General features: G+C 37.4%; 1 protein-coding gene across 3 annotated transcripts; it reads right to left on the bottom strand.

The window, feature by feature from the left end:
* Positions 1 to 10978: 10978 nt before the first annotated feature.
* Positions 10979 to 13379, bottom strand: LOC138134824 (proton-coupled amino acid transporter-like protein CG1139). Of its 3 annotated transcripts, none has more exons than XM_069053373.1 (8): positions 12955 to 13379; positions 12829 to 12882; positions 12622 to 12746; positions 12357 to 12569; positions 11999 to 12271; positions 11771 to 11949; positions 11544 to 11716; positions 10979 to 11484 (listed from the first exon to the last, which is right to left on the bottom strand). In XM_069053373.1, exons 3-8 carry the CDS (start codon positions 12712 to 12714, stop codon positions 11234 to 11236), a joined length of 1182 nt encoding a protein of 393 aa, XP_068909474.1. In that variant the 5' UTR covers positions 12715 to 12746; positions 12829 to 12882; positions 12955 to 13379; the 3' UTR covers positions 10979 to 11233. The 3 variants fall into 3 exon arrangements, with proteins under 3 accessions (XP_068909474.1, XP_068909482.1, XP_068909466.1); XM_069053365.1 differs by having other exon boundaries at positions 10980 to 11484; positions 12622 to 12772; positions 12955 to 13375; XM_069053381.1 differs by lacking the exon at positions 12955 to 13379 and having other exon boundaries at positions 12622 to 12782.
* Between the last annotated feature and the right edge of the window lie 278 nt (positions 13380 to 13657).

The following is a 13657-nucleotide window of genomic DNA, read 5'->3' as shown; positions in this document are numbered from 1 at the left end:
GAAAATGACAATTACAAATTATATTTTGATTGAACAGTTTTAACTGACATTTATATTCAGCATAACAGACCAAACATTATTATTTTAAATAAACAACAAAAGCAAGCATATCTTTAGGATATAGCTGTTCCAAATTGACACAATATAACACAGACATATAACACAAAAATTAATAAATATTTAGAACTCACCGTTGTTATGAGAAATCTTTGGTGTTTAGAAAAAATTTCGATTTTACCACTTATAATTTCAGCAACGGGAATAGTACCGCAATCTCTTTTTAAAAATTTAAAAATTTTGGACTTAGAGAACACATTGGTCGTTGAAATTCAAAAAGGTATATTATTATACTCATGTCATATCGTGGGGAAATTCCTTAACATTGACACAGAACATAAAACACAAAAAAGTCAAAATGTGGAGGCGAGACGCCGGTAATTATGTTGATAAGCACTGCACTATTACTTGATAGTATTATCCGTAATAGTGTATGTACTCCGGCAAAATTGCCGTGCCGCCGGGTGGTGGAGGGTTAAGATTGAGTAACATAACTTCGGCCGATAATATTAAAAGCAAAATTTAAGTACCTAATGTTAATTTTTCGTTCACTTAAAAATAAAATTGAAGATGAAATTATTGGTAAAATAATTAATGTTTATGTTGTTATGATAACAAACCAACAATCTTAAACATTGACACAGCTTGTAATAAATTCAATTTTTCATAATTACCTGCGGTTGGCTTCAAAAAAAGACGGAAACTGTCAGAAAAAGTTCTGTCAGATTTTATTAAATTTTTATAGTTTGGAACGGTCTTTTAGAATTTAGGTTAAAAAACTACACTTATGTGTCAGAAATGTCTGTTATGCAAATACAAATACTACTGTCAAACAGACACAAATTGACATAAATTGACAAATTAAATTTCCAATTCACATTAGGTCAAATTTCATTTCCCGTTTTTTTTGAAGCCAACTGTACCTATTATTATTCATTAAATTATCTCATCGAATTATGCTCGAGGTTTTTTTCGTCCAGGATAAAATTTCATTTTTTAAACTCTAATTTGATTTCTTTTTGGTAAATTGACTCCACAAACCACCAGATAAAAAAACTCATCCTTCGGACTCGTTTTTTTATCAGGTGGTTTGTGTCGTCAATTTACCAAACAACCAAATTATCGTAAAAAAAATAATTTTATCCGGATAAAAAAGACCTCTCGTGTAATTACAGTCAATAAAAAATCAAAGGAAAGGTAAACTCATCCAGTAGGCTGTGATTTTGCACCGTCACCAGGATAATAGATGGCGGTAAACGCTTTGGGCCCAAAAAATGTATAGGAAGTTTGCGTTCTATATGTTCTTATTTTATCTATGGGGAATTTTCAAAAACAGACATTTATCGAATGCGACAGGCCGGATAAGAGACGAGTCTCTTATGAATCTAGGAGGCCGTGTTTTCTCCATTTGTCAATTAATTATTATCAACGTGACAATACCTATCAAATAATTTTTATGTCATTGAATTTTGACCATAAGCTTAAAATATCTCTTGTAAGAACGTTTCACACCACTAAAAAACCAAAAAATTGTGTCAATTTTTTTTTCGTGTCCCTTTTTTTAATCCAACTGTACCTAAAGTCCATTCAAAAATCAAAAAACCACCACCTGTTGCTTTAGGTTGGTAAAATTAAAAAAACCCTAGGTAGATATTTTTTCATACTATGTTGGTAACTATAAATTATGACATTTATTTGATTCAAAATAAAATTTAATTGCTTTGAATTTCGTTCATATTGTTTTATTAGCAGCACGTTTCATTTATTTATTGATTCTTATTATTTTTACTTAAACATGCCCAGAAAATCAAGACATTTTATAAACACTTAACCTCAAAATTACAATTATCACCAAATTTTACACTAAACAGCGTTGCCGATAGTAATTATCGAGGAAAATGCGACGTTGGTGGTTATTTGATTTTTGAATGAACTTTACATCAATAATGTGGCTAGAAGTGACAACCTGTCAACTTAAGTTATCCACTCCAGTTGTACCATTTAAAAATAAAATTAATTTTTCCATCTCAAACAGTTCACACTTACTATCCATTTACTCCCGCACTGTCAAAGTGTTTGCAAGTTGCCGCACTGCCGTTCTGAGACTAGTAATTTTTACTTTAACGGTGGCGCAAAAATTTTAAACTTCAAATTTGAAGTAAAGTTTAATAAATTCGCTTTCTTTCATTCAAAGTATTACTTGAAATGAACAAGAAAAAGATATGAAACATAAAAGAATACTGTTAACGGCCAGAGAGAAGCACGGTATTGTTAATTATTGTTTGGAAAGAAAAGAATTAACTCCATTAACATAACCAAACTTTTCTTGTTGACGTTTTTATAACTATGTAGATTTTGTGTACAGGCAACTGAAACTGTATTTCACCGTAGGTACTGTTACGATTTAAATCGTCGCGCGATTGTAAATCTTCGCGATTGTCTAGAATGTTCTAGAATCCATCGCGACGGAAACGTACTCGGACTTCCGCCGAAAAATCTGCGCATAGAGGGGGTGGAAGCTATAAATCGGGGGAACCAGAGACGGAACGGGATTTTTTTCACGACCTTTTGCCGGTGGTGTTGTGAGTGCCTGGGGAGAGTCAAGGGGACAGTGATCGAGGGAATTTGCAGGGCCGACGAGGCGACGTAGTGGAGTTCACGAGGGCCGTTGGAGACGATTCGTCTAAGTACCACCGTCCACATCGCCAAGCGGAACACGGACTTCACTACGGAAGGTTCCAGACCGAACGCTTTTGCGGATCAGGATCTCGCGGGTCCTGTCAGTCCAGGTCGTCCCCGGACTCACCGGAAGGTGCCGGATCTACCCACCAGCAAGTCCGGAGCAGTGGTGACACCCCATTTTCTACAGGCCGTGGCTTCTCAAAGTCTTCGGTTGTATTTTGTCACTCCGTCGAACTAATTGAGCGTTTGTAATTAACTATTGTCAAATTTCCATTGTCACGACTCATTATTTCGACGGGTGAATAGTTTCCATCAAATTCATTTAATTTGTATATCGCGTTTAGGATTTATAATTTGTTCGACTGTTAAAGTTACAGTTTTATTATAAGGCGCGTGATTTCAATAATTGTATTACAGTGTTTTTCTTTTGCTTTTCTTCTTTTGTCAGTTGTGTTTCACGATTTGTCAAATGACTTTCCAATTTTTTAAATGTCAAAATGAAATGTCAAATGAAATTCCCCTTTTCTCAAATCACTTTCACTTTATACAAAATGCTTTTCTTATTAATTTAATTGATTTTCATTGTCACAATGGGAAAGTCAATTGACAAATAATGAATTACATTTGACGAAAAAGGAATTTGTTCCCTTACTAGCAAAATAAATGGGAAAATCAATTGAGAAATTGTGAAGCACAATTGACAAAAGGAGAAAAGCAAAAGAAAAACACTGTAATTTTAAGAAAAATTTTCCTTATCAAGTCCGTCGGGTTTTTATATTCACGAACGATTATTGTTGAATATGTCAAATTCATGTTATCACATACACACATGCGCACCTGTACTCTGAATAAACTAGTCGTTCACCAGCACTCGCACGTTAATCATTTCGCTCTCCCGAACACCTTCCCGGACCTACGCACATCAGGTTATGGGCCCGCAAAGTGACCAAAGACAACGCTGATCACTTCCTACGTAAGTTCGTGGAGACCCACGATCCATTGAATTCCGAAAACGTGAACGTAACGACACGGAATCGAACGCACGCCGCCATATCACACGAACGACCGAAAAAAAACGCAAGAAAAACGAGTGTCCAAAAAACCACGAAAATTGGAAATTGTGCAAAACGAACGACAAAACGAACAACGAAACGAACGACGAAACGAACTACGAAACAAACGGTGAGACGAACAACGAAACGAACGGCGAAACGAACAACGAAAACGTCCTTTGTGAAGGAACACGAACAACATGCCGCCAACGAACAATCAAATTACGTTTGAAAAACTTCGAGGTCGAGAGAACTATAATACATGGAAGTCCGCCATGCGAGCAGCGTTACATCTCGAAGACCTATGGAAATGTGTGACCGGCGACGTCACCGACGAAAGCAAAAACATGAAGGCGCGATCCCGAATTTTGCTAGCCACGGAGCCCCACATCTATATCCATGTAGAAGATGCAGCGACGGCCAAGGACGCGTGGAACAACCTCGCTCGCACTTTCGAGGATGCAGGCCAAAACAACAGGATAGCATTGATGCGTGCATTAACTGACACCAGGCTCGACAAATGTCAATCAATGGAAGAGTACGTATATCAGATCATCTCGTACTCGAATCGTCTCAACGCAATCAAGTTCAAAGTAGACGATGAAGGGATCGGAACCTTTTTACTTGCTGGCCTTACTCCCGAATACGATCCGCTGATAATGAGTATCACCAGCTCCGATAAACCGTTATCAGGCGACGAAATAAAAACGAAGCTCCTTCTAGAATATTCGATGAAAAACGATAACGTCAAAAAAACGCGAGATGATAATGTTGCTATGGCGAGTAAATTTCAAAACAGAAACGCACGAGCTCAAAAAACGAAAAATTGTTTCAATTGCAATAAACCTGGTCACTTCAGCCGAGATTGCAGGTTACCGAAGACGGACGCAACAATTCGAGCCGAGCAAAAAAGGAAACAGCAAGAAAAAGCCTTCTTAGCTTTCTCCACCGCCCATGCTATGGATCCTGATGCTTGGTACCTGGATTCGTGCGCTTCAGCGCATTTCACTCATCGTGAGGATTGGCTCGACAACGTCTCTAGCACGTCTGATTCCAAAATCGTGCTCGCGGATAATACGAAAATTGAGAGCAAATCCATTGGCTCGACCTTGATACCAATCCAGATTGACAACAAGCCGGACTTCATCAAGGTCCACAATGTCGTTTACGCACCAGAAATTTCAACTAACTTACTGTCGGTCAGTAAAATAATCGAAAAAGGCCACACCGTGGAATTCAAAGGATCAAGATGCGAGATAAAATCGAAATACGGAGACCTTTTAGCAACGGCACATGATCACGGAGGAATCTACAAACTCGATTCAGCTGAACAGTCAGCAAACATCACCACGACGTCACACGCACCCGAATTATGGCATCGAAGAGTTGGTCACCCCGGAAACTCCATTGCGGTCCATTTCAAGGAAGCTGTTACCGGCTGCAACTCCGTTCCCGCCACAGAGGGCACCTGCGTTCCGTGCCTTCAAGGAAAACACCATCGAAGCCCCTTCCCCAAGGATGGTAAACGAGCCGAGAACCTTCTGGACCTGATACACAGCGATCTGTGCGGACCAATGGAAAACGATTCTCTCGGAGGATCAAAATATTTTTTGACCCTCATAGACGACCATTCTAAGAAAATACACGTTTATTTTCTACGCCATAAAAATGAAGTTTCCAAGTGTATTAAAGACTTCAAAATTTTTGCAGAAAACCAGCTTGAACGGAAAATGAAGGCCCTCAGATCCGACAACGGCAAAGAGTACGTCAACAACGAGTTGAAAGCCTACCTCGAGTCCACTGGAGTACGACATCAACTGACCATTCCGTACGCGCCTCAGCAAAATGGCGTAGCAGAAAGGACTAATAGAACCATCGTCGAGAAGGCTCGATCACTCTTATCCGATGCAGGTCTTCCCAAGGCTTATTGGGCCGAAGCGGTCTCAACGGCAGTTTATCTCATCAACCGCACCCCCACCAGGGTCCTCAACTTCAAGACTCCCGAAGAAGTCTGGACCGGACGTAAGCCCGATATAAGTCACCTAAAAATTTTCGGCTGCAAAGCAATGGTTTACGTACCAAAACCTCTTAGGTTGAAGTGGGATTCACCCACACGAGACGCCATCTTTATAGGTTATCCCGAGGAATCCAAAGGCTATCGATTTTACGATCCGCAAACCCGCAAGGTATTTAAGAGCCGAGATGCTGTGTTCATGGAAACAGAATTTCTCGCCCAGCTGAAACGTAACGAAACTAACGTTGCAACTTTCGAGTTAGCTGTTCCTACAGACGACGAAGACGACGAAGAATCTCAAACGGCATCACCAACGGCAACGACCAAGATTCCCGAAACGATCAATGAAGAAGAACCGCAGAACATGTTACGAAAAACCACCAGGAAACCGAAACCCAAGAAAGACGACGATTACGTTTACTACAAGATAAACGCAATCACCCATGAAAACGAAGACGAGGATCCTCAAACTCCCGAAGAGGCCCTCAATTCCCCGCAAAGTCACTTATGGAAATCTGCCATGGAGGAGGAATACAAAGCCCTCATGGAAAACGGCACTTGGACTCTGACAGATCCCAAACCGAACGCAAAAGTTTTAAAAACACGTTGGGTTTTTAAAACTAAAAGGGGGAAAGATCAGCCAACCTTGTACAAGGCTAGACTCGTAGCAAAAGGTTGCACGCAGATTCCAGGTATCCACTTCGAAGAGACCTACTCACCTGTGATAAGGATGGAAACACTACGTTTTCTCATTTCGATGGCTGCAAAATACGACCTGAAAATTCATCAGCTTGACGTGAAGAACGCATTCCTTCATGGAGATCTTAAAGAAGAGTTATACATCCAGCAGCCCACTGGCTTCGAACAACCAAGGAAGGAGAATCAAATTTGCAAGCTCAGAAAGGCCATGTACGGGCTCAAGCAGGGTTCAAGAGCGTGGAACTCCAAGCTGAACTCAGTACTTACGAAAATTGGATTCACACGATCGCAAACAGACCCGTGTGTTTACACGAAACGAGCAGGACGAAAAATGGAATTATTAGCAGTCTACGTAGATGACATACAAATTTTTTCGAACGACGACTTCGCAACTTCGAGCACGAAAAACAGCCTCAACGAAAAATTCCATATGAAAGACCTAGGACAAGTATCAAAATGTTTAGGGATAAATTTCACTCGAGATTGGAAACGACATACGATCCACATCGACCAATCAGACCATATCCTCAATCTACTCAAACGTTTCAAGATGGAAGATAGTCACCCGGTGAGAACCCCAGAAGATGTGAATCAGAAGCTGGACTTGCACACCAACGAAACCGAAACGACTCCTATTTTTCCCTATCGAGAAGCGATCGGAGGATTATTGTACCTCACGCAAATTTCGAGACCTGACATCGCTCACGCAGTCAACTGTTTGAGCCGCTTCAATCAGAATCCCGATATTGTACACTGGAGAGCCGTGAAACGGATACTTCGATATCTCAAGTCCACAATCAGCCTGAAGATGGAATTCTCATCACTTGAAGAAAACACGATCACCGCCTACTGCGACGCAGACTGGGGAAATGACCTCGCAGATCGAAGATCTACGACAGGATTTATCATTTTCCACAATCGAAATCCTGTATCATGGTCCAGCAAGAAACAACCAACAGTTGCTTTGTCTACAACAGAGGCAGAATACATGGCGCTGAGCTACACATGTCAAGAACTCATCTGGCTACGGAGTTTAGCGTCAGAACTCGACCCCACGTCCGTCGAGGAACCTACGACCTTGTACAACGACAACAAGGGTGCCGTCGACTTAGCATCTGACGCAGGATTCAGTCAACGAACTAAACATATCGATCTCAGACACCATTTCATACGTCAACTGGTCGAAGATGCGAAGATCAAAGTCAAGCTCATCTCTACCCAAGACATGATCGCAGACGCCCTGACGAAACCTTTATGCGTTGCTAAATTTCAGTCATGTATTTCTCACTATGGTTTGGTAAATAACTGAAAAACCGTGTTACGCTCCAATCATTTTTGTAATGTTGTATTTTATTTGTTGTATTGTGTTTTTTTAATTATGTTGCGCGTTATTTTTTGTTTCGCAAATTTTTAATGAAAGAATTCAGAGTTACTTGCGCGATTTATGTGACGCTGTTTAATCCACCCATGATCGACGAATTTTATTTTATTATTTTTGTTGAACATTAATTTGATGGGGGGGATGTTGAATATGTCAAATTCATGTTATCACATACACACATGCGCACCTGTACTCTGAATAAACTAGTCGTTCACCAGCACTCGCACGTTAATCATTTCGCTCTCCCGAACACCTTCCCGGACCTACGCACATCAATTATCAATCCGTGAGCGACCTCGCCAGGAATTGTGTATCGCGCTCACCCATCATTTTTTTTGCGCGTGGTTCTTCACCGGTCCGTACAGAAGAAAAAAATCTTAACTTCAATTTTTTTTTTTGGAGCGAAGAAAGACTTGGAGGACCTCTCCGCTTATGCGGGCGGCGTAGCCGAATAGCGACGTTACGTAGGATCAGTCGGCCTTCCTCTGTCGCTAAAGAAGGGATTTTTTTTACTGTTTCGCCGGTACTCGTTCGTTGAACGTCTGCGACCCGGAGGACCCTCCGAGGAGTTAGGGTTATTAAAATTTGTACACGCCACTAGGCTAGTCAGGCTTCGTTGTTTTCCTTTTTCATTTATATCATTGTTTTCATTGTTGATATCTGAATAAACGATTAGTTGGAAGATTGTGTATCATTTCCCGTACTCAGGGCTGTTCTCACCAATTTTTCAGCTTCAGTCGGCGTTTCTCGTGGTTCGCATTGTAAACCGAGTCGAAGCCACGACTTGTTCGTTATACCCCTGAACATTCCGGATTTGTAACCGGTAACAGGGTTGCCCAGTTTCGGGAGCGTAATTTATAACGTAACAGTACCTACACTCCAAAAAAAAAAGTCAAAAATTTGACACTGACAGTGCGGGAGTTTAATAAACGGATAGTAAGCCCCATGGTAACCAGAAGAAATCATACAAAATTGTCACCGTGATATATGATTGAATTTACAGTATACAGTGCCTTTTTTTTAACGCTGGCCATAGGAATTTACATGCTAAAAATTTAGGGTTTGTTAATGAACTTTTTAGTAGGAATTTTTAAGTGAAATTTGGTAGGATATTAGATTAGTAGTTTATAAATCAATTTCAGTTCGGCCCATCGTACAAAACAAAATAATCACGGAATTAGAGCAAAAATAGGTTAATTAAATTTACCACGTGGCTTGCCAAGTAGGCTGACGTAATGTAAATCCAACAAACGTCAAACAGTAATAATTTTCAATGGACACCTTTTCAAATAAAGAAATTATTGAATGGGATAGACTGAGAAATGTGCAGTTTTATTTCATAAACATAAAACATAGGAAATCATAATTACATCAAAATAAATAAAATTCTACTTCAACAATATTAAACTATTTTAATTATTTTTGAATTTTCATTTCATAAATTGTTCAAACTGTCTTCCACAGGCTGTAAGACATTAACCAAGACGATCATAAAAATTTTATCGAACATTTTGTTTCTGTCTAACGATTATAAAACCTTCTGGGCAAAAAAAAATGTAATAAATTAAAAGTACTTTTTTTTTTAAATTTATTCCATAATTATTTTATTCTGTAGTATAAAATAAACTGAAATTGATTTATAAAATACTAATCTAATATTCTGTCAAATTTCACTTAAAAATTTCTTCTAAAAAGCTTATTAACACGATCCAAAGTTTTTGTCATGTAAATCCCTATGGCCAGCGTTAAAAAAAAGGCACTGTATATCGAGTGTTCAAATGAAATCCTGGGCTGGGAAGGCGTTGGAAACCGTCAATTGTTGTGCATTTTTAAAGCGTAGATTAATTGGAGCATGTTGACAGCCAACCTAAAATTTAGAGACAATGTACAATGTTTTACATTAAAAATAGAATAACGTAACGATTCCTATTCTCGAAGCAAATATCTAAGGGCGCCCTTTGCTGAAAACAAACATGTTCAATTATGTTGCGATTAAACATAAACAAATGTCATTCGTGTCAAACGGCGGGAAATTCAAACTTTACACTGTTCTAAACGGTTTAATTTTTCCAACCCCTACTCAGCCCAGGATTTCATTTGAACCCGCGATATATTTTTATAAATACATTTCTCAATTTTTTTAAACTTCATATTTATCTAATATTGGCGGAACAAAATTCAAAAGAAGAACTACGTAGAGTCTTACCGGTAAGTTTTAAAATATCAGATTATTTTGGAAATTTTATTTTTTCTGATTTAAAATCTTGTTTTCCCTCTACATAACTTCAAAACTATTAACATAAGGTGTGCAAATATTAAGTATATTGTATCTAATTTGTAATACATTTGTTTCATACGCTTTATGGTATTTTATATCAGTTCATTAGTGTACATGGTCGAAAGACGAGTTTTTAGGTACTACTACAATTCAAAATTTATGATTATGGTATATTAATAATCTCCAATTTAGGACGGGTTAAGAAAATAATCGTGTCCGGCGCTGGTTTTAAGCTCAAACAATTAGATATAATGCATGATAAAATTACAATACTGCCCCAAGAGACCAAATTATTACAGACCAGTCACCAGCCACATTTCATAAACCTTCGGCTACCTCTGATTTCTATTAACTCGTAAGTTGGAAATTTTTTTATCCATTATTGTTGTACTATCCCACCTCCACCCGGCGGCACGGCAATTTTGCCGGAGTACATACACTATTACGGATAATACTATCAAGTAATAGTGCAGTGCTTATCAACATAATTACCGGCGTCTCGCCTCCGCATTTTGACTTTTTTGTGTTTTATGTTCTGTGTCAATGTTAAGGAATTTCCTCACGATGTGACATGAGTATAATAATATACCTTTTTGAATTTCAACCACCAATGTGTTCTCTAAGTCCAAAATTTTTAAATTTTTGAAAAGAGATTGCGGTACTATTCCTGTTGCTGAAATTATAAATGGTAAAATCGAAATTTTTTCTAAACACCAAAGATTTCTCATAGCAACGGAGAGTTCTAAATATTTATTAATTTTTGTATTATATGCCTGTGTTATATTGTGTGAATTTGGAACAGCTATATCTAAAAGATATGCTTGCTTTTGTTGTATTATTATGATTTCATTTCGCCTAAATCAGGCAATGATTTATGATTTCAAGTTTTAACATACCTAATTGTGTCTAACATATTTTATAAATATAAATTCCCTCTGGAGAACGGATTGAATATGTATTTTAATTAAATGAAATTAATTTTAAAACTTGCCAAAGTGTCTACAGCTTTTGAATAGATAACACAATACAAACGGTTCAATTTTAATGTTAATATATTGAAAAGGTTTCAATCATTTTTCTTCGTTTTCTTCAGTATAATCCTTCACGATGTCTATTACAGATAAAATTGTTCCAGCTATTGCGGTGATGATGGCAACAACGATTATAAAAACGTCTTTGATAATAACGTAATACGTCAGCTGACCATAAAGGCTCACTAGTTCTAGAACTGCCGGTAGGAGAAGAGCTAATATGGCCCCAGTTAAAGCTCCAACTAGTGAAATAAACGTTCCTAACTTGGAACTGATATTAGCGACTGCGTCTATAAATGGTGGAACAAATTAATTAAATATCAACATTTACTTTGGTAACTGTAGATACATGTTATGAGGACTGCAACTGTTCTGTATATGTATATTATCAGAGATGGATGCTTAAATGGTCCCCATTTTTGATGAAACCTTGGGTACGCAATTTCAAAAGAAATATACATGTGAAGAGCATAACTCAGCATTATTCCAATAGATACAAGAATTTTGGTAGCTTGAGATAATCTAGAAAGTATTTTGTCGTCTTTTGACTTTTTAAAAGCACAGCAAAATTTTTACGGTTCTGATTCAGGCATATTTAAAAAAGCGCTTCCTTGTACTTCGTCGCCCCATTGCCAGTAAGCAAAGAAGCCCACAAGTAAAAATAAGCTGATAACGATTATCATGGTAATATTGAGAATACCCCATCGCGATGTGAAAGAATCAGGATTTTTCATTTCCATCCGTAGCGGTATAATCTACAAACAAACAATCAGATGACAACAGATCACCTACATAATACTTAACAAATGGTATTCCTTCAAAAGCGAAGAGAACTATACCAAAGAACAGAGGAAGTCGGTCGGCATAAGGTACCAAGTCTCTGTCAGTTATGGGTGGTAGGTCTATGGATGAAAAATACAAGATCAAGACAATTCCTATCCACATTATTACGTTGGCTGTTAGTGACACTGGCATTAGTAATTTTAAGCTTCCCAGAAAACTAGAAAGCAACATGGGTATTAAGATTATGGCAACTATTACTCGATAGCCTGGATCCCATCCATAATCAGCTAAAATCTGTAAAATTAAGATTTATGTATTGCATTTGTAAACATTAATAGTAAACAATTAAGAATATTAAAAAAGTCTAGTTGATTTCTACCTCTCCAAGATGTCTAGAGACAAATATAAAATAAACAACACAAAATCCATACTCTGCCAAAATGAGAAACACGTCAGTCCATATGGCGAGTGATTTGGAATGTTTTTGTAACCATTTCGATTTGCTGTCTTCAAATGTATATTGCACCGTTTCTGCAAAACTCGGTAACACCTCAACGGGTTCTTTGTCAGTTATTTTAATACAAGCTCTAATCTGCAAACTACACAGTTATTGGTAAATATATTACGTTTTTAATTCCTAGTACAAGAAGATGTTGGCAGTGGAAATTCATCAAAGCAATAATTAACATCACAATTGGTCCCAAAAGCATTCCACCGCTTTTGAAGGCCAATCCCATTGCGAAGATTCCTGATCCGATATTTCCCTTAACTGCATGTACAAGAGTTTCAAAATAACTATATTATACTGTAAGGTTACATTTGAGTAGATACATAATTGAAAATATATTTACTTTGTCAGCTTTTTATTTCCTGTCACATCAGCTCCACGGACTACAAGGAATCGTCTAAAAACGTTTATAAAAATCAATAATCTATAAAATCGACAAATCGATTGTAATTTATAATTGGACACCAACCTTGTCGGTCTGCGATAATGCACTTGAGATGGATTGTTTCTCATTTTACAATATTTTTGGCATCTATAAATTTGACATTTTTAAAATATGAAAATCACAATTTGTGCTCAATAAAACCAAAAATTCACAACGTGCCATTTTAGAAAAACAGACTAGATTTTTTAATTACTCGTTACAATAATTATTTTGTAATAAAGAAAAAGTCATAATTCAGCTATTTTTATAAGGTGTTATAAATATACACAGTGGGCCGAAAAAACAGTACAAATTTTGTACGCTCATATCTTCTTGAGTTATTAAGTTTTTTAAATAATTAATATACCAGTGAAAAGCCCTCTTGCTGTGCAGAGATAGTCCAACTCAAAAGTTGTGCGTCATAACATGAAGGCGTACAAAAATTCTGGTTTTGAAAATACTTATTGTTTTTAAAAAATTATCTCAATTATAAGTTTACAGATATGGTTCAATATGCTCCCCCATTTTTATTAGCTACCATTTTTAATCGTCTTCGCCATTGGTCTACGACGATAGAACACGAATTCGTGATATTAATCAACTAAAGGAATCATCACTACCTACACTGGCGCAAATGGTAAAAATGGGGGGCATATTGAACCATATCTGTAAAGTCATGATTGAGATAAATTTTTTTAAACAATAAATATCTTCAAAACCAGAACTTTTCCGTGTCTTCATGTTATGA

Source organism: Tenebrio molitor, chromosome 1 (genome assembly GCF_963966145.1).
Source record: "Tenebrio molitor chromosome 1, icTenMoli1.1, whole genome shotgun sequence".
NCBI classification, from domain to species: Eukaryota; Metazoa; Arthropoda; class Insecta; order Coleoptera; family Tenebrionidae; genus Tenebrio; species Tenebrio molitor.
This window is presented reverse-complemented; position numbering and strand designations above follow the sequence as displayed.

Bases quoted from the DNA above. Each gene is read 5' to 3' on its own strand.
- LOC138134824 (XM_069053365.1), bottom strand. From the start codon at position 12,998: ATGAGAAACAATCCATCTCAAGTGCATTATCGCAGACCGACAAG. The intron at 11,717-11,770 runs GTAAAAATTTTG...AATACTTTCTAG, and splicing joins AATATGCCTGAATCAGAACC to ATTATCTCAAGCTACCAAAA. The intron at 11,485-11,543 runs GTATCTACAGTT...CACCATTTATAG, and splicing joins AGTTGCAGTCCTCATAACAT to ACGCAGTCGCTAATATCAGT.